Source organism: Anabrus simplex, chromosome 3, assembly GCF_040414725.1.
Source record: "Anabrus simplex isolate iqAnaSimp1 chromosome 3, ASM4041472v1, whole genome shotgun sequence".
Taxonomy (NCBI): domain Eukaryota; kingdom Metazoa; phylum Arthropoda; class Insecta; order Orthoptera; family Tettigoniidae; genus Anabrus; species Anabrus simplex.
In genome coordinates, this window is record NC_090267.1 from 199,925,910 (window position 1) to 199,944,971 (window position 19,062).

Consider the following 19,062-nt stretch of genomic DNA (forward strand, 5'->3'; position numbering starts at 1 on the left):
ACTTGGTCTTAATGGCAGATTATGCCGAAAGCCTACAGTCTAATATATTGGAACTTGAAAATTGGTGCAATGAGTATGGTATGAAAATTAGCCTTTGTAAGACTAAATTGCAGTGGCGGTGGGCTCTCAGGAGCACATGAGCACATGAACACCCAGTTTTAATACATATTTACGCTTTCATGGATAATTTAAAACTTTCCTTTCTTTCGACCTGATTTCGACATTCGATCGTTACACCGACAGCTGTTCGTGTTGACTGACAGTGCAGCGAGCACACTGGATAATGCGCTATTGTGCTGAAGACTATACGCATGCGCAAAGCAGATGACGTCATGGTTTATGCACTGATATTTCCATTAGCGAGGAGCACGGCAAGGTACGTGCCTTGCCATCTAGAGCCACCCTCAAACCAGTGGCAGTGTTACAGTTGACCACAAGGGTCTGCCACTTCCGCTATTATGGTTAGCCGCAGCCTCCCAGGAGCTTCTATTGCATGACATTACCGACAGATTTCGCTAGTAATTCTGAATAGGCATTTTCTAGCTCATTTTGAACAGGTGTTCATAATCACGGGAAGAAGTTTGCTTTACTTTGTGACTGGAAAATCTTTTCAAGTGAAATTTGAGTGTTGTGTTTTGCTTCTCGGTTTGTATGGTTTGTAACCATGGTATTCTTTGTTTAAGAGGAAATTAATTCAGTTCACGTAATTTTAACCAGCGAAATATTAACCTATCAGGATAAGTTAGAAATTAAAAGGCTTGGACCGGACAGACCAGATTTCATTATTGAAAAAGTTTACAAAAACTGACAAACGTGAGTATAGGCGTAAGTTTAAGAGAGTAGTATACGAAACACACAAGTGGCTCTGTGGATGTAGATCTATGAATGCGTTTTTTTTGTTTGCCCTGTTTATTGTTCAACAAAAAAAGAAGTGCATGGAATTCAGCTGGTGCACAGACCTTGCTCATTTGAGTACAAAAATAAATAAATACGAAAATTCTCATGCACACAAAAACACAATTATTGAATTCTCTATGCTAGTGTTGTCTATAATTTCCAAGACGAGAATAATTAATGTGTGATACAGTAGAACCCTGGAGTGGAGAACAGTGGAGACTATTGGGGTCACTTCGGAAACAATTATTTTAAAAAATCAACCAGTAAATGTGGCACACATTATTTCTATGCTTCTCGTCATACCCAGGTGAAATTTGTGCTATTTAAAAACCAAGAATAGTGCTCGCATCCTTCAATGTTCACAGTGCAGTAAAGTTATTATAAATTTTACTTTTGTTCTACACTAACACAGCCGGCCCCATGGTGTAGAAGTAGCGCACCTCCCTCTTACCCAGATGCCCCGGGTTCGATTCCTGGCCAGGTTAGGAATTTTTACCTTGATTTGAGGGCTGGTTCGAGGTCCACTCAAACTACGTGATTACATTTGAGGAGATATCTGATGGTGAGATGGCGGCCCCACTCTAGAAAGCCAAGAATAACGGCCGAGAGGATTCGTCGTGCTGACCACATGACACCTCATAATCTGCAGGCCACCGGGCTGTCCAACGGGCGCCGGGTAGGCCATGGGGTTTGGTTTTGTTCTACACTACCACCCAGTGAACTTCGTGCTATTTAAAAACCAAGAATAGTGCTCGCATCCTTCAATATTCGCAGTGTAGTACAGTTATAATGGATTTTACTTTGGTTCTATACTAACATATTAGTCTAGTATAAAATTTATCCTGGGTTACAGGGGTTCCACCATATTATTTTTGAAAAAGGAACCCTACAAAGAACTTTTAGTTACTTTTTGGTTACTTTTTTTCTGATTTGAGGCATGAACAAGAATGTTGTTATGAACCCCTAAAATTTTGGAACTTGGTGCCACTACTAAATTGATGTCAGTAGGTGAGAAATGCAACAGAATTGAATGTCAGATTGGTGATACAAAGCTGGAACTGGTAGATAATTTCAAGTATTTACGATGTGTGTTCTCCCAGGATGGTGATATAGTGAGATTGAATCAAGGTGCATTAAAGCTAATCCAGTGAACATGCAGTTGCGATCAACAGTATTCTGTAAGAAGGAAGTCAGCTCTCGGACAAAACTATCTTTACATCGGTCTGTTTTCAGACCGACTTTGCTTTACGGGAGTGAAAGCTGGATTGATTCCGGATATCATATTCATAAGTTGGAAATAACATACATGAAAATAGCGAGAATGATTGCTGGTACAAACAGGTGGGAACAATGGCAGGAGGGTACTTGGAATGAGGAGATAAAGGCTAAGTTAGGAATGAGCTCGATAGATGAAGCTGTACACATAAACCAGCTTTGGTGGTGGGGTCATGTGAGGCCTGAAGGAGATGTATATCATGTTCACTTTACATTGCATCATAAGAATAACATTTTTGTCTCTTTTGAAAAGGGTGCCTTCTGATTGAGCCTCAACCTTAGCGCATACAGCCAAAACAATGGCTCTATACTCTCTCACCACTTCTTTCTACTGCAAGAGCCACAAACATTCCACTCTAGGTCTGCAAATATTAATTATATGAACCCTACAGGAGTAGCCAGCTCTATGATATTTCTAAATATTAGTTATTTTATGTTCCTTTACATTCTGCCATGAAGATAAATTTTATGATTGTCTTTTTCTAATAGGGGGGCTCCTTAGAGGCGTAACAAATATGATACAGGCCTGTCTGCAGAAATTAGAGATAGGCCCTGTAAAAAAATGGTATAAAACATAAATTTAACTGCAGCAAATACAAAGAAATGCAAATTATATCGTTTAATACAGAACAGTATGTGCAAAAGTCTAACAAAAATCATTTATAGATTTTATTTTAAAAATTATTTTTGTAGGGATTGATGTACAATATCTACCTCTATATTTTGGTTTTATATTTTTTAAACTTTTCTTTGATGTGAGTAAAGTTTAATAGAACTGGGCCATGTGTCATGCTTTCACAGATGCAAAAGTATTGATGTCTTCACTGATGTCAGTGGATCTTGCTTGTTCACGTTTGGTGCTAAGAAAGCTGATTTCATTGAGTCTGTCTTAGGGCATACCATTTCATAGTACGTTCTTTATAAGTTCTAGTTTTGAAAATGATCGTTTGCCAAAAAAAAAAAAAAAAAAAAAGTAACAGGAAGGGTTAGAAACTGGTAAAACGCTATGCATATCTGTAGGTACTTGCAGCTGTGAATGAGTTATCTATTACTAATAGCTTTGTTACCGTAAGTCAATCTATGATTCATCTGGCAGGGATATGGTGATCTCAGAACCATAACCGTTTGCTGCTTGAGTACCGAGAGTAATCCCAAAAATAAAGTCTCCTATATTTTTATAAATACCGAACTCTGTTCGTGTGGCTGTTGGTCACAATATTGTGAAGTGTTTTCCGTGCTCACATATAAACACGCGCACGCCACGCTGAGGCACTCAAGTCTTGGTTTGACAGCCGTTGAGGATGGAGCTCCCGTTGAATGTTAGTGCCAAGTGCGAAGTGCGCGCAGTTATTCGGTTTTTGAACACAAAAGGTACTGAACCAATTGAAACCCATCGCCAATTGATGGAAGGGTATGGTGAGTCGTGCATGGATGTCAAAAATGTTTGTAAGTGGTGAAGAGAGTTTGCAGCCGGTTGGACTGAAATTCACGACGAATGAACAAAGGAGCGGGAGACCGTCAATTTCCGTTGAGTCAGTTGTGAAGGTGGAGCAAATCATGCATGAAGATCGGTGGATCACCCTGGATGATCTCTGAACTTTGGTTCCTGAGGTTTCCCGAAGCGCCGCTCACAACTTCCTGAACAGCATGGCGGTGAGCTGGTATGACATGGGCATACAAAAACTGTCACAGTTTCTACAAAAATGCATTGACCGAAATGGTGATTATGTAGAAAAATAGCTAAATGTTCAAGCTGTAAAATGATGTAAACCATTGTAGAATTAAACAGGTCTATGTATTTATAAACAAATAGGAGACCTTATTTTTGGGATTACCTTCGTACAACTATCAATAAGGCTCAGGGTCAAATGTTTCACTGTTGTGGAGTTAATTTGAAGGATTCTTTTTCTCACATGGTCAGCTCTACATTGCTTTCTCATGTGTCGGAAAAGCAGAAAATCTGTTTGTGCAGGCGCCATACTAAAAGACATCAAATGTAGTGTATAAGAATATATTTTGATGAAATTACTTTTTATGTTACTTATGTACCCCCCCCTGCCAAAAAAATAATAAAAATAAAAGAAACAGATAATGTATGACTCCTGTATTATACAGAGAAAACCACACAGATGTACAAAAGAGCCCAGCAAAGTGGGTTATCTTCAGCTAATAATAATAATAATAATAATAATAATAATAATAATAATAATAATAATAATAATAATAATAATAATAATAATAATAATAATAATAATAATAATAATAATAATAATAATAATAATATTTGAAGCTAGGTGCCATTTGCTTGATTTTTATTTACAAATTGTAAACACATTCTTTATTTTTTTCAACACATTCCACACAAGCGCCATTACATAACCTTTCAAATTCAGAAAGGCATTCAGGTAAAATTATTTATTTATTTTTGTGGAGAAGCCAGCACTGCAGACCTTGCAGGCCCTGACATTACACCACTGGAGTTCCTCACTGAATCTCACCCCAGGCACTTACAACCAGTGATAGCTCTGCACTTTCTCAGTAACTTCTTTCTACTGCCATGAAGATTCTGTACCAAGTTGGTGAATAGCAGTTACATGAACCCCATTGGAACAGCCAGTCGTTGCCTTGCTGTGCATTATTTAACTTATCTCTTCGTATGGACTACCGAATTATGGCTCACAGATTTAATCTCTTTTTCCTTTTTTGTTCCTTCCAATTTCGAAAAACTAATTTCTTATCAAAGCTGCAGAGATTTCCAGTAAGATAATCTGGAAATGTACCATCTAGCAAGCCTTCAATTTGTAGAATAATCAACAAATGCAAAGCTACATGATCAGTTTTAGACAAGAAAAGTAACAACAAATAAACTTTTAATGTCCACCTATTCAGTACAATAATAATGTTGTTTATAGATGTAATTACAACATTCTAATTATATTCAGTACTAGTTTCGACGCATTTTTACGTCATCCTCAGCTCTCAAGTTGATTCATTCTGAGAGCTGTTATTCAGCATTCAGTATATGTTTAACTCGCAAGTCTTTAACTTGTTCAATAAGGTTTTATTATGTGTCATTGTTTTAATGTAGATTTCATAGGGTTTCTATACCACGCACAATTCAATATCTATCATGAGTTTTATATAATTTGCCTATTTTCCAATTTCTTTGTACAGCTGAGGATGACGCAAAAATGCATCAAAACTAGTACTGAATATAATTAGAATGTTGTAATTACATCTATAAACAACATTAATATTGTATTGAATAGGTGGACATTAAAAGTTTACTCATTGTAATTCTCAGTTAAATATGGACAAAAAATGAAATTTCTCACATTAACCAAGAAAAGTAAATCAATGATGCCACATTTCAGTTGATGATAATTGGTTAGGGTAAGTTTACCAGATGTTTGATGCAATTCCCAGTGGCAGGCACAAATATAAGTTAAAACTACTTTTGTAATGTGCTGTATGCTAGTTTGTCATTTGGTTACATTGTTTGATACACATTTTAAGGATGAAAATATTCATTACATTTATGTATTTACTTTGTGGTTTTTCTCTGAGGACAGACACAAAGATAAGTTAAAATAAAAGTACTTTTTTAATGTGTCATATGCTTGTTTGTCATTCAATTACATTGTTTCATACACATTTTAGAGATGAAAATATTAATTCTATTTACATATTTACTTCGTGTTACCCTTTCACAAATTTCATGCTTTTCTGTTCCCACGTGCTCCACAACAGATTTTTCTGCTGCTTCTGAATCTGATACTTAAAACTGTTTAGTAGCCTATAAAGAACAAAAGGCACCAGATTTATTTACACCTCTAGAGAGAAAAGGAAAACTCCTTGAACATTAATCATTTAATGAACACTTTCTTTCTTTCTTTCTTTTAGACATTTTCAAACTGCAATAAATATATCTAGAGTAATATGCAGATGTACATGGGTTTATGGATACTGTGAACAGCTGCTAAGTGGAAGATAAGAATTGAGGAACTAATTTTCACTTTTTTTCTCAGAGAAGGATTAGTACCGGTATAAGGAGTTAGACCAAAGACATTGCAACAGGAGAGTAAAGGAAAACCATAAATGCATGTGGTTATTCGTATATTTTATGAAAATGGAGGACTAAAAAGTCATGGAATGTTATAGTGGATGTAAAACCAGACCAATAATAAACACTAAAAATCCAAGGACTTCTAGGAACAAGTAATTATATCCAGGAACCTTCCTGAGACAAAAAGCAAAATTTGGGGACATCTGGTAACTTTAGCTTGGGGGAGGGGCATAAATCCTGCAGGTTTTAAGGCTCATTTTGAAGGTTCATATCTAATAAACAATTTTTTTCTAAGACTACCACATTTTGTTCACCTTTTAATATTAAATAAGGAAGAATACACGAACAATATCAATTATCCATCTCCCTTGGTTCATCAACAGGGATCCAAATAGCACAAATCACATTCACATATTCCACTTTAGGTACAATCCTCATGGAAGATATTATTATTCTACAAATCATAACTCCTTTTGTGCAAATTAATAACGCTAGTACCATACCTACAATAAAGATTTGCACGTACATACAAAATGGACTGTCAATAAAGAAATTAATTTCCTCTCAAAAATTTGGAAATGATGAGTGCGATGAAACATGAACTAATTAGCGGACCTTTTGCCTAATGGGAGTGCATCAAGGCACTAACTAGTTTTAAAGCTTTTGCCTAACATGATTGTGCTGCAGCAAAAGTAATGTGATACCACCCTAAAGCTGCAAATTCAAATAAAAACATTCAGAAAGCACATTTTCCCTTTTATAATAACATTAACTTGAGAAAAGCAGATTAAGCTGCACACATTTGGGTTTTCTTGCTTCAGTTATGTAGGAATGACAAACAAGCCAAATAAATGGGCGGGAAGAGAGGAATGCAAAAAGGTGTAAGATATAAATGTAGACTACTCAAATATTCACGATAAATATTGTTTTCCTATTTGTTTCATGTTGCACCAACACAGAAAAGTCTTATGGCATGATGGGAGAGGACAGAGCTAGGACTGGGAAGGAAGTGATCATGGCATTACAGAAGATAAAGCCGTAGAATCTGCCTAGTATGAAAATGGGAAACCATATTTAAAAAATCTTTAGGGCTACCAACAGTGTGGTTTGAACCCACTATCTTCCAAATGTAAGCTGACTGCTATAGCAACTCGTTCAGTCAAGATCATTTCTGTGGATATCTAGTACTGAAATTGCTCCTACTATTAAGCCCATCCTAAAGGGAATTGTGGAAAAATATAGCTATTAACACTTACCCATCACAGGCAAAGTCAGATTTCTTAATACCAAGCTAAAAGAATTGCATGTCATACATATTATTTTTAAAATAAGGAAAAAATAAACATAAAAATTAAATAAATGCAAACTTTATATGCAGCAGTATGTACACTTTACAACAGTTCAGCAATAATCTAACTATATAATACAAATGACACACTATTGGCCACTTTCTCATAATTCAGCATCACACTATCAAACAGAATTACTCAGGAACACATTAATTACTCCATTAAATTTAAAGAGACACACATTTGCAATATCTTATTGCTCAGAATCTTGTCCAGTCATTTGTAGTTTCTTACAAATTTCAAATTCATACCTCATTTTGGTATATAGTTCAAACAACACACATTATTTTTATACACATTTTCTCACATTCAAATTTACAATATATATATATTAATTTTATATATCAATGCTATACAATCTATTAATATGCAACATTTTGCTTAATAAAAAAAATAATATAATGGTTCTCTGAATCATAAATATAATTTTGTTTTTAAATAACTATAACTCTATGACAACAATCACAGTAAAAGAGGTGCCCTCTGTAACTAGAATGTGAATGACTTTAGTAAAGGACTAATAGGCCTACATCCTGCCTAACAATCATGATGCTTGAGGATTATTTGGTCCATGTTTTCTTAAAACGGTGATTCCAATCGTTCCTCTGATCTTCCTTAGAAGGTCAATGATGTCTGCTGTGCTCATGTCCTCCACGCTTTCATCATTTACCTGGTGGAAAGACAAATCAAATTAGCAAGTTGGATAAATACCAAAGTATATCATACATTGTTATAAACATCAGTGAACTTTCTTAAGTACGTAATTAAATCAAGTCAAGAAAATAATGCATATTTTAAATCTGCAGCAACAGTAAGCCAACAGCATAGTTAGGTCCCTCAAGTTAAGCAACATGGAGTAAGTGTATAGACAATGTCTTGTTGGCTGTGGAGGAGCAGAAAGGAACTGCTTACTTTATTATAAGGAAACAACAGCTCACTGTGCTTGATCATGAGTCCCCTGGCTTACTTAGGGAAACTTAAAACATCAGTCTAGGTTACCTTTGGTAACTGGTGACAGGTAGTCAGTACCTAACTTTCCAGTGGACTATGTGAAAGAAAGACATTCTAAAAATATGATTATATTTCCCAACAGAGCCAAGAGAAAATTTACACCTTCTGAAATTACTGAAGATTTCATCAGGTTTTTCAAACCAAGGCCTGAAAGACTTACTGAACTATACATTCTTTGAAACAGACTGAGACCGAGCTCGATAGCTGCAGTCGCTTAAGTGCGGCCAGTATCCAGTATTCGGGAGATAGTAGGTTTGAACCCCACTGTCGGCAGCCCTGAAGATGGTTTTCCGTGGTTTCCCATTTTCATACCAGGCAAATGCTGGGGCTGTACCTTAATTAAGGCCACGGCTGCTTCCTTCCCATTCCTAGGCCTTTCCTGTCGCGTCGTCGCCATAAGACCTATCTGTGTCGGCGCGACGTAAAGCAACTAGCAAAAAAAAAAACAGAATGAGGTCTACTTCCTACAGAATTTTTTTTTTGCTAGTGGCTTTACGTCGCACCGACACAGATAGGTCTTGTGGCAATGATGGGACAGGAAAGGCTTGGGAGTTGGAAGGAAGCGGCCATGGCCTTAATTAAGGTACAACCCCAGCATTTGCCTGGTGTGAAAATGGGAAACCACAGGAAACCATCTTCAGGGCTGCCGACAGTGGAATTCGAACCCACTATCTCCTGGATGCAAGCTCACAGCCGCACGCCCCTAACCGCACAGCCAACTCGTCCGGTCTTACAGAAAATGAACATAGTCAAAGGTACACAGGAGGGTGAAAGGTGGAATCTGCTGAGGAAACAAAATGCATGACTCTAAAAGTGAATATTTTCACAAGATCCACATTTTCTATTTACAATGAAGGATACTTTCTGGAGCTGTGGAGGATCAAACCAGCCTTGGGGCTGAATACCCAACATATAAACAAACAAACAAACAAAATAAAAAGTACAATGAAATACTGACAGGATAAGAATAGAATAGAGCTGGAGATGGAAAGAAAAGTGTGCAGCAGAAAAATGAGAAAAATGGGTGAGGACATACTACAACGAAATTGAAGACATGGGAGTGAAAAGAATTAAGAATAATACCGTAACAGGTGTAGACAGGTTAGGAAAGTATGACTCATAGCCCATAGCCTAGATAGAGTGAACCATCTAATGATGAGGAGAGTACACATTTGGAAAACACCAAAACAAAATAGGGAAAGGGTGGGGAAAAGCACTACATGCGTAAATCCTTAATGGCTGGCAACCACGTATTTCTTAACAGATAGCCAGTGTCACTGTTGAAATTGTGAGGATTTTGACATATTTCACAGCTTCTCATACAATCCTAGGCATGCAATGTTTAGTGTGGGTAAGAGCTTGACCATCTTGGAACATGACATCATGACCCGTTGACAGAGCATACTCAGCTATTACTGACTTATACCCATTTTTCTCATTTTTCTGCTACACACTTTTCTTTCCATCTTCAGCTCTGTTCTATTCTTCTATACTGTTAGTCTTTCATTGCACCTTTTATTGCGTTTATTTATTTATTCTCCCACATTCGTCCTGGATTTGTCTGATGGTCTTGCTGTTTACTTTGCATGTACATACGATGGAACAAGAAACATCTTAATTAGAGCTAAGATGGTATCGTCACCTTCCACTTGGAAGGCTAGTACACAGTGAGCAAGAAATTCAGTGATAAATGAGCACTCCACTTACTGTACATCAATGGTAAAGCATTCTTGAATTCAAACTTTCATTATTAGAGAATTCTTGCTCGTGAATAGTGCAGATTTTCTTCTGAAGACATGAAGCAAATATTTCTGCGAAACTAAGAATTTCACATTGTTTTTTGACATGGCAAAAGTCCAAAGTCTACAATTAAGGGCCATGAAAGCATCAATCTAAACATTATTTAATGTAATTTAACGTAGTATGTAGACTGGTACATATGCTGGTTGACAGTGTAAAGCCTCCAAAAGTAAGAACAAATTGACAATGTAGATGCAAGGCCAGGTCAGGCATGGCTACTTGAAAACGTGCGTGATATCATCGTTGACATACGGTAGTAACCAGTAACTTCCTATGCTAGCAATAAACTTCAGCAAAGGCACATAACATTCAGTTGTACAGGCCATGTGGTGCAATGGTATACTGGCTTTCTTCTGCTGATCACCAAAACCTACAGCTGTGCAGGAAAGAGCGACAGAGCAAAGGATGCCCACATGTTATGAAGTAAGGTGGAAATCGAATGCTAAAATAATTTTTACTGTGCACACTAACAGAGCAAAGTTGCTAAAACTTTTCATTGAATTAATGAACTGCCCGAATTCAAATACCATAACAGTCCAAGAAGCACGAAGCTACAAAAATAGTCATTTGATTTCAATTTTTTTTCTCTCAGTTTTCAGGAAATATTTTAAAAACTGAATTACTCTTTAACATGATTTAGAAGATAGTGAATGATATTCATTTTTTATTACTGCTTTTCCTGAATGTATTATATTTTTTGAGGAACTTTCAAAATGGGGATAAATGCATTGAGATTTTCAGTTTGCCAAAAGGACCACAGGATCTGTATAATCTCTCAAATACCTTGATTTGAAGGAAGGACATTTTGGTATATCTAAGTTCAAGCAACTGTATTATGAAATTCTGGACAACATAACCCAATTGAAAATTAGATTTTCAAAATATGAAAAACTAGCATTTCTTCAGTTAGGTGATACCTCTCAATTTTTGGTATATTGTCAGAAGTTCCTTATGGAAACATTAAATCCATTGATAGAGAGCTATGGTAAGTTCTTTGACAAACTGAAACTTGAAAAATATTTTTGCAACTGCATGGGGAAACATTTTGTGGTGTAATTTGAGTAGCTTCATACAGCAAATGATTCAAAATGATTGTAATGAATTTCTCCCAGAGGCTCTCAGGTTATTTGTTTACTTGCAACAATCTCAACCACAAGTGCTTTTGTGGTGAGAAGTTTCTCCTACATGGAACATGTTAAGAATTATTTAAGAAACTCTATGACTCAGGATCATCTATCAGCATTAGCCTCAGTATCCATTAAAAGGGGGATCCTCCATAAACTTCAGAAAAGGGAAACATGGTATGATGAAGTAACTGATCACTTTGATAAAAACAAAGAATGATGTGTAATACTAGTGTTTAAGTAGACCTAATTCTCATCATGATCCTTCACACTCCATCTCATCAGAATATGTGAGTACACTGTACTGTTTTTTGTAAGTAAACACCATTTTGAATTGAAATATTATTCATGAAGTGTAAAATGTAATGCAGTATGTACTTAAAACTCTAATTTGGTACAACTAATACATAGATGCATTTAATTTTATTATCCCTGGCCTCCCCATTACATGAACCCATGAGCCACCACTGAATGAAAATGAAAACAATCACAAGAATCATACGAAGAACCACATAATATATATTTAGTCTATTTAAATAATGGTACATTTTCATATGATACATATCGTTGCTGCTGTGCCAAAACTTGGAGAGGAAATTAGATATATTACCATATCATCACTGCTGTGCTAAAACCGCAAATGTGACAATGCTCCTTCTGTCCATTATTTCCCTTAATACTGGTCACACCTCCCAGCCACATATTGATATGCATTCCATCAGAATAATTTTCATTGAGTTAATTTTCCTATGTGCATATGTAAAGGAAAATGAACCTTAAATACATCGTACTCTACGAATGGGTAAATATGTCATGCAAACATACATTCCTAGAGTACTATACAATATGGTTCATTTTTCTTTACACGGGCATAAATGAACTCTGTGACAATATTGTTCTGTTGGAATACATATCAATATGTGGCTGGGAAGCGTGACCAGTCTCGAGGGAAATAATGGACAGAAAGAGCATTGTCATATTTGCAGTTTTAGCACAGCAGTGGCAATATGGTAACTTATTTAATTTCCTAATTACATTCATACATTTATTTCATTACCTGACATAACATCTTGGATCCATGATATTGACGATGGCCTTCTTACCAAAGAGGTAAAATTAATACCTACAACCTGGATGAAGTGATAAAGGATGACAGGCATTAACCGTGATTGCCGAATGAAAGACCACCTGAACTGAAAATCTATTGTACTATCATCCATCTTGTTGTGCTGGATAGTACCAAATGGTAACTGACTATAAAAGAGGCACAAAGCTGACGAAGCATCTTGGAACAAAATGCTGAGATAATCAGAGTCACTCTACTGAATTGTGTTGCTAAAGTAGAGATAAGAAATGATTTGGCATTGGACTGATCCACAATAAAATGCATGAATGTAGACTGCAATGGTTTGGACATGGAGTAGGTATAATTGTAAAGGTGGGCTAGATGCTAGATGTCATCAGAGACACTTCAGGGGATGACTTAAGAAACAATAAGCTGATACATTACACAACATCAGAAGAGAGTAAATGTACAACCTGACATGGTATCTCAATCAAGAATCAATCAAAGTCTCTGGTGAGACCCAATTACAGTATTGTTCCAGTGTATGGAGGAGCCCTCACCCAGATTAATTGATTTGAGAACTGGAAAAGTCCAAAGGAAAGCAGCACGATGTGTTCTGGGTGATTTCAGACTAAAGAGTAGCGTTGCAAAAATTTTGCTAATTTTGGGCTGAGAAGACGTGGGAGTAAAGGGACGAACAGCACGACTAAGCGGTTGTTTATGTTCTTAACTGTCAGCAGAGAGATGACATGGAATGACATTAATAGACTAGTAAGCCTGAATGGAGTTTTAAAAAGTAGGAAAGATCATAACATGAAGATAAAGTTGGAATTGAAGAGGACAGTCTGGAGTGAATATTTATTTACAGGGAAAGGCATTAGAGATTGCAATAATTTATGAGGATATTTGATGAATTAAAAATGAAATCATTTCAGAAATGACTAGGTAAACAACTGATAGGGAATCTGCCACTAGGGCAACAGCCTTAAATGCAGATCAGTGGTGACTGACTGTTGGCCCATGATCAAATGAAGTGGAGACAGCGGAGCCACATAGTGGACCCTAACACAAGGCTTAAAAAACACAGATGAATACGATGACAATGATGATGATAATGCAGACATGACATTTTCATTACACTCTGCCATGCCCTTCAATACTCATTCAATAAATGACATAAGCATTTCTGTGATATTCTGTTCTCCCTAGCACTGTGATCTCTGCTATTTCATCTCTTCCACCGAGCAAGTTGGCCATTCAGTTAGGGGCGCACAGCTGTGAGCTTGCATTCGGGAGATAGTGGGTTTGAACCCCTCTATCAGCAGTCCTGAAGATGGTTTTCTGTGGTTTTCCATTTTTACACCAGGAAAATGCTGGGGCTGTACCTTAATTGAAGCACGCAGCCGAATAAGGGTCTATATTCCATTTTTACCTAAGTTGATTATTTGACGAAGTCAGGTCTATGGACACAATTTCCATAAGTTATTAGCTTGTGCGGAATGAGGGTCTGTGTGCGCACTTGACTGAAGCACTCTGACCTTTTCAGGCCCATTACTCAAAACATGCTGGGTGTAAAATAGACCCTTATTCGACCGCACGCTTCAATATTAAGGCCATGGCCGCTAACCCTTTCCTATCCCATCGTCGCCATAAGACCTATCTGTGTTGCTGCAATGTACAGAAACTTTTAAACGAATTCATCTCTTCCATCAAAGTCATTCAAAACAGTCTCAGGTCTCCCACTGTTTTTCACTATAAATAAATAAAATAGATTTTATGGAATCACTCCTTATTCCTTTAGATCTCAGGAACTCAAACATATCAAAGCAAACTCTGTACACTTTCCTTTTTCCTAAATTATTATTCTGCCATTGCACCCAACTTCAATCATGGATACTTCTTTTCATAAATGGGGTAACCTGAATCCATCCATCTTTCAACTCAATGCAAGAATTAATTTATTCAGTTTTGAAACAAGATTGAACAAAATAATGTTGATGGGAAAGTGTTGAGATGTTCATTTGTTTCCAATATGGATCATTGAAAAAGATGAAAGAGCAAAAGCAAAGAAATAGAATAGAGCTGAGTTGTAGATGGGAGGAGGAAGAGAAGGGAGGTATAGTGTAGTCTAAGGTGGTGCTGAGCGATGTGGAATGGTGGGCGATTGCTGGAGATAATTTGGAGAAAAATATAAAAAGAGGGATTAAAGTGCTTAATTTATTTTTATTGAAAATAGGAATTAATAGACCAAATAAAGGGTTTATTTTTTTTTGGTATCTCATTAAGGTTGAAATTGGGATTAAAGTATTGATCCAAGTGGATGAAACAATTTTCAAAGATATTGAGCAGAGAGCCCTTGTTAACAATTTTTAAGATTTTTGGATCTTGAACAATATTCATGAATTCATGGTTTGAGTCGATTATATGTTTTCCCATAGCTGAAAATCTATTATGTTTACATGAATTTACATGTTCTAAGTACGGTATCTCGTGTCCAAGTTTCTACCAGTTTGGCCGATATGGGTGGACGGACAGCTACTACATTTAACCATATTATATTGCTCTTCAATACGGAATAATATGAAACTTATTACCTATGAAAAGTTTATGTGTAGGAACATTCATCCAGTGATGGGAAGAGTACAAGATAAATGTAATTGAGCTCAATTACAATTACTTGAGAAATCAAGAATCAATCAAAGTCTCTGGTGAGACCCAATTACAGTATTGTTCCAGTGTATGGAGGAGCCCTCACCCAGATTAATTGATTTGAGAACTGGAAAAGTCCAAAGGAAAGCAGCACCATTTGTAGCATGAGTACAGTCAGGGAATGTTACTGGTATGTATTCTCAATGTGTGTGTCATGTGAAGTGCCATTCCTACAAATAAGCTATATAAAGTATAATGTACATCGTGTGTACTGATGTCAGACGATTGGTCTCTAAAAATGGAGGAGATGGAAGCCTTTCTTACTTTGCTGTACATTTGCGGTACCAAAGGAGCAAGGGCTTAGAATTGGACTCATTGTGGGCCAGCAAAGTGGGGCAATCCTATTGTACACATATTCCTTATTTGTATGGTTAATATTCTACTTCAAAATACACTATGTGTATTAAATTTCAAAAAAATATCCAGCGCAGGAACTGGTATATTCATTGGCTCTACACTTGATAAAAATAGTTCTTTTTCTGAGTATAGAGAAGAAAGAACTAACAGCTGGGTCACAAATGACCCAACCATGGTTTTAGTGTTAAACAAGTAATCCATAAAATTACAATTACTTTACAGAACCGTAGTCTTAAGGAAATCACTGATGTATTTTTTGGGTGGGGCTGAAATACAACAAAAGTTTGCAAGGAAAAGATATTACTTCATTTTGTGCTTTTTTTTAAGCATAGAGGCAAGCAGTTATCTTCACTAAGTGAGACTAAATTATGACATCTTGGAACTTTCAAAATTAACTTTTCTCATAATTTTTATTTCAGTTAAATACCTACTTTCAGTGTTTGAAATTATTTTCCATTCACTATGCAAATAAATTAATTGGTTCTTTGAATGTGTTGGCCATGCAGTTAGGGGCGTGCAGCTGTGGACTTGCATTCAGGAGACAGTGGGTTTGAACACCACTGTCGGCAGTCCTGAAGATGGTTTTACGTGGTTTCCCATTTTCACACATGGCAAATATTGGGTCTGTGCCTTAATTAAGGCCAAAGCCGTTTCTTTCCAACTACTAGCCCTTTCCTGTCCCATTGTTGCCATGTGTTGGTGCGACATAAAGCACTTTAAAAAAATATTAGTTCCTAAAATTCTTTTTGCTAATCCTCGACATCCTAAGGGGGAAAGTACATCTTTGCATTTACTGAAAAGATGCCCTACAGGGGCACTTGGAACAATGCGTGTGTTTAATTTGAAGAACATAGTTTGAATGTCTCTGTAAGTATTGAAAAGGCTAGAAAAGGTATCTTATCCAGAACTGGTGAAGCTACTGGTTCTCCTGTAGTACAATCAAAAAACTTATCTTCATCTTTATTTATTTTTCTCGTTTCTGCTTCTGTGCAATGTATATCAATGACAAGAATTTAACGATGATTAGAATGTAACGATTACAATTTTATTCCAAGAAATTATGTAAAAAGTAATGATTACAAGTAAAAATGACTAAGAATGTAATCGATACAAGTGCTTTGATTACCTTTACTCAAATACTTCTCAAATCTGCATTCATCTATGACCAAATGAAGCCAAGCAGTAACAATTTCTGTGAAACAAGTTGAAGATAAAACAGCTGTTCGTGCACCTTTTCAGCTTACCCTGGCTAAACAGTTAAAGATACTTCTATACTACTAGGGCAAGAATTGTTCAGTATATTAAGTTCTACAAAAATAATCCATGACAGCATGTATCTATCTTTAACACATAACCCACTATAACTGTTTTTATGTTATTGTTTGCAGCAAAAGACATCAAATTTAAAGCAACTTTTTAAATTAATTAGTTAATCCTCATCAAAATAAGTCATTTATTCCCCTCAAGTAACTAATGCAGAATATAATATAATTTACAGAATGTTTTTTCATCTATACTTTTGGAGATATCATTCATTTTTTCATGCAATATCCATTCTGAAATATAGAAATGTAAAGGATCAACTTCAGAGCAACTGAGTAGATTGAGAGCCAGCACACGAGCTATCAATGACTTCGGCCAGTATTCGTTGAACATGCTACAGTACAATAATTAATAGTGTTCCAGTGATTTTTTGTTATCCATATAGTTCTATGGTAACCCATCCTGCCAAGAGAGAAAGCGAATATAGGTTGTAGTACGCTGTATTTGAAAAAATGCGCTTATCATGTAACCTGCATCAATGTTTCATCTAGCGAGCCCAAAATATATTTTCCACCAGCCTTTTCCCTTAGTTTACCTAACACCACTTTATAAAGCTCAGAAACATAATTCTTCTTAATTGTTTATTCATCTGGGAGTGGTTGTTTTGTATTCTCCTCCAGAAACTGAACTAAGTTCTTATTATTTAGTTTAGCCAATGGTATGTTTGCCAAGACAAACACTTTACATAAGTCTTTATTGAATTTACTTCATGTTGGTCCAGGTTGAAATAATGCTGTGGTTAAAAGAGGCTGGTGTTTACCATTTTAAATTTATTGCATTTTGGTGTTTGAAGATGTTGTTGAACTTGAAACTTTTCAGTTGCCGTTATGGCAACTTCCGTCAGTTGGAAAATCTTCAAACATGTGTAAATATGCTTTCAGTACATCACTAACAGTTCTCTTCTCCTTAGTTTGTGGTCTGATACCTAAAAGAGTTCAATACTACAACAGGTTCCATTTTCGAAGATTGGTACATTAAGTAAAATAATATATTTGATGTTTTAGACTGACTCAGAAGCCTCTTGCATTTCGTAGATTTGATAAATTCCAGATTTTGTAAGCTTTAGCGATGTTAACGGGCTACCTAGCTGAGGCAGTGCAGGCATGCTCAGTTCACTCAGAAGGACGTGAGTTTGATTCACCGTCAGGAAGTCAAAAATTTAAGGAATGAAATTTCCACATCGTGGAGTGGCATATGGCCCTGAGTTTCACTCAGCCTGCACCAAACGTTGAGCACCAGGTTAATCCCTGGGAGCTAACGATTCTGTCCAACTTAGAGCTGAGGTATATTAAAATTTTAATATTTATTTATTGAAAACCACATATTCAATACTATACAGTCTTTAAGACTATGATATAATCATTCTATTAAGGTTGTAATGGTACATGTTTCACCTGTCATCGCAGTCATCATCAGCCATAAATTCTATACTCTAAGTCAGAGCTCTGAAGTGGATGTTATATTAAAACTATTCTTAAAAAGTAATTGTTTACAATAATTTACATTGATGTATAAGAACATTATGGTCTATTTGGATTGAACTGGTTAATCCTGTTTAAAAAGATCTAATGGGATATCATATTTGTGTTCCCATCTAATGGAGATAGTATAAAATAATATTAACACTCATAATGTTGATACTGGGTTGGCAATTGAAGTCAAAAGGAAATCAAAATATTTACACAGATTTTTCAGTATATACAAGAAATCAATATGTTCAGCTTAAAATCATTTGTGGATTAGTTAAAATCTTCTATAGATTAAAATCTTTTCTTTATTGAAACGAGAGTCTTTATTAATAATATTGGAAGTGAGGTGCTGGTTAGATGGCAAGATAGCTAGCAGAGAATGTTTGATCAAGTCTCATTCATAAAACAGATTATTCCATCTTCTCTTTAAATATGCAGTATGCTGCCCAATGAGATTAACCACTTGTAATTAGAGCTGAGGTTACGAAAAGTGGAAGCCTTTATCTTCCACCCTTCCAACGGCCTTATGGCCTACATGGAGATAGCTTTATTTTTAGTGAAGTTAATTTTGGATTAATCCAAAACAATTGCTATTTCCCCAGCCAATTAAAACCTC

At 36.1% G+C, this 19,062-nt stretch overlaps 1 protein-coding gene across 3 annotated transcripts in view; it reads right to left on the minus strand.

Moving 5' to 3' along the window:
• Positions 1–5,757: 5,757 nt before the first annotated feature.
• The window catches only part of LOC136866148 (tyrosine-protein phosphatase non-receptor type 13), a 536,552-nt gene continuing 523,247 nt past the window's right edge, over positions 5,758–19,062 (minus strand). For all 3 annotated transcript variants that reach the window (XM_067142854.2, XM_067142853.2, XM_067142856.2), the window contains exon 10: positions 5,758–8,257. In XM_067142854.2, coding sequence (XP_066998955.2) covers positions 8,132–8,257 — 126 coding nt within the window. In that variant the 3' untranslated portion in view covers positions 5,758–8,131. The remainder of the gene's footprint in view (positions 8,258–19,062) is intronic.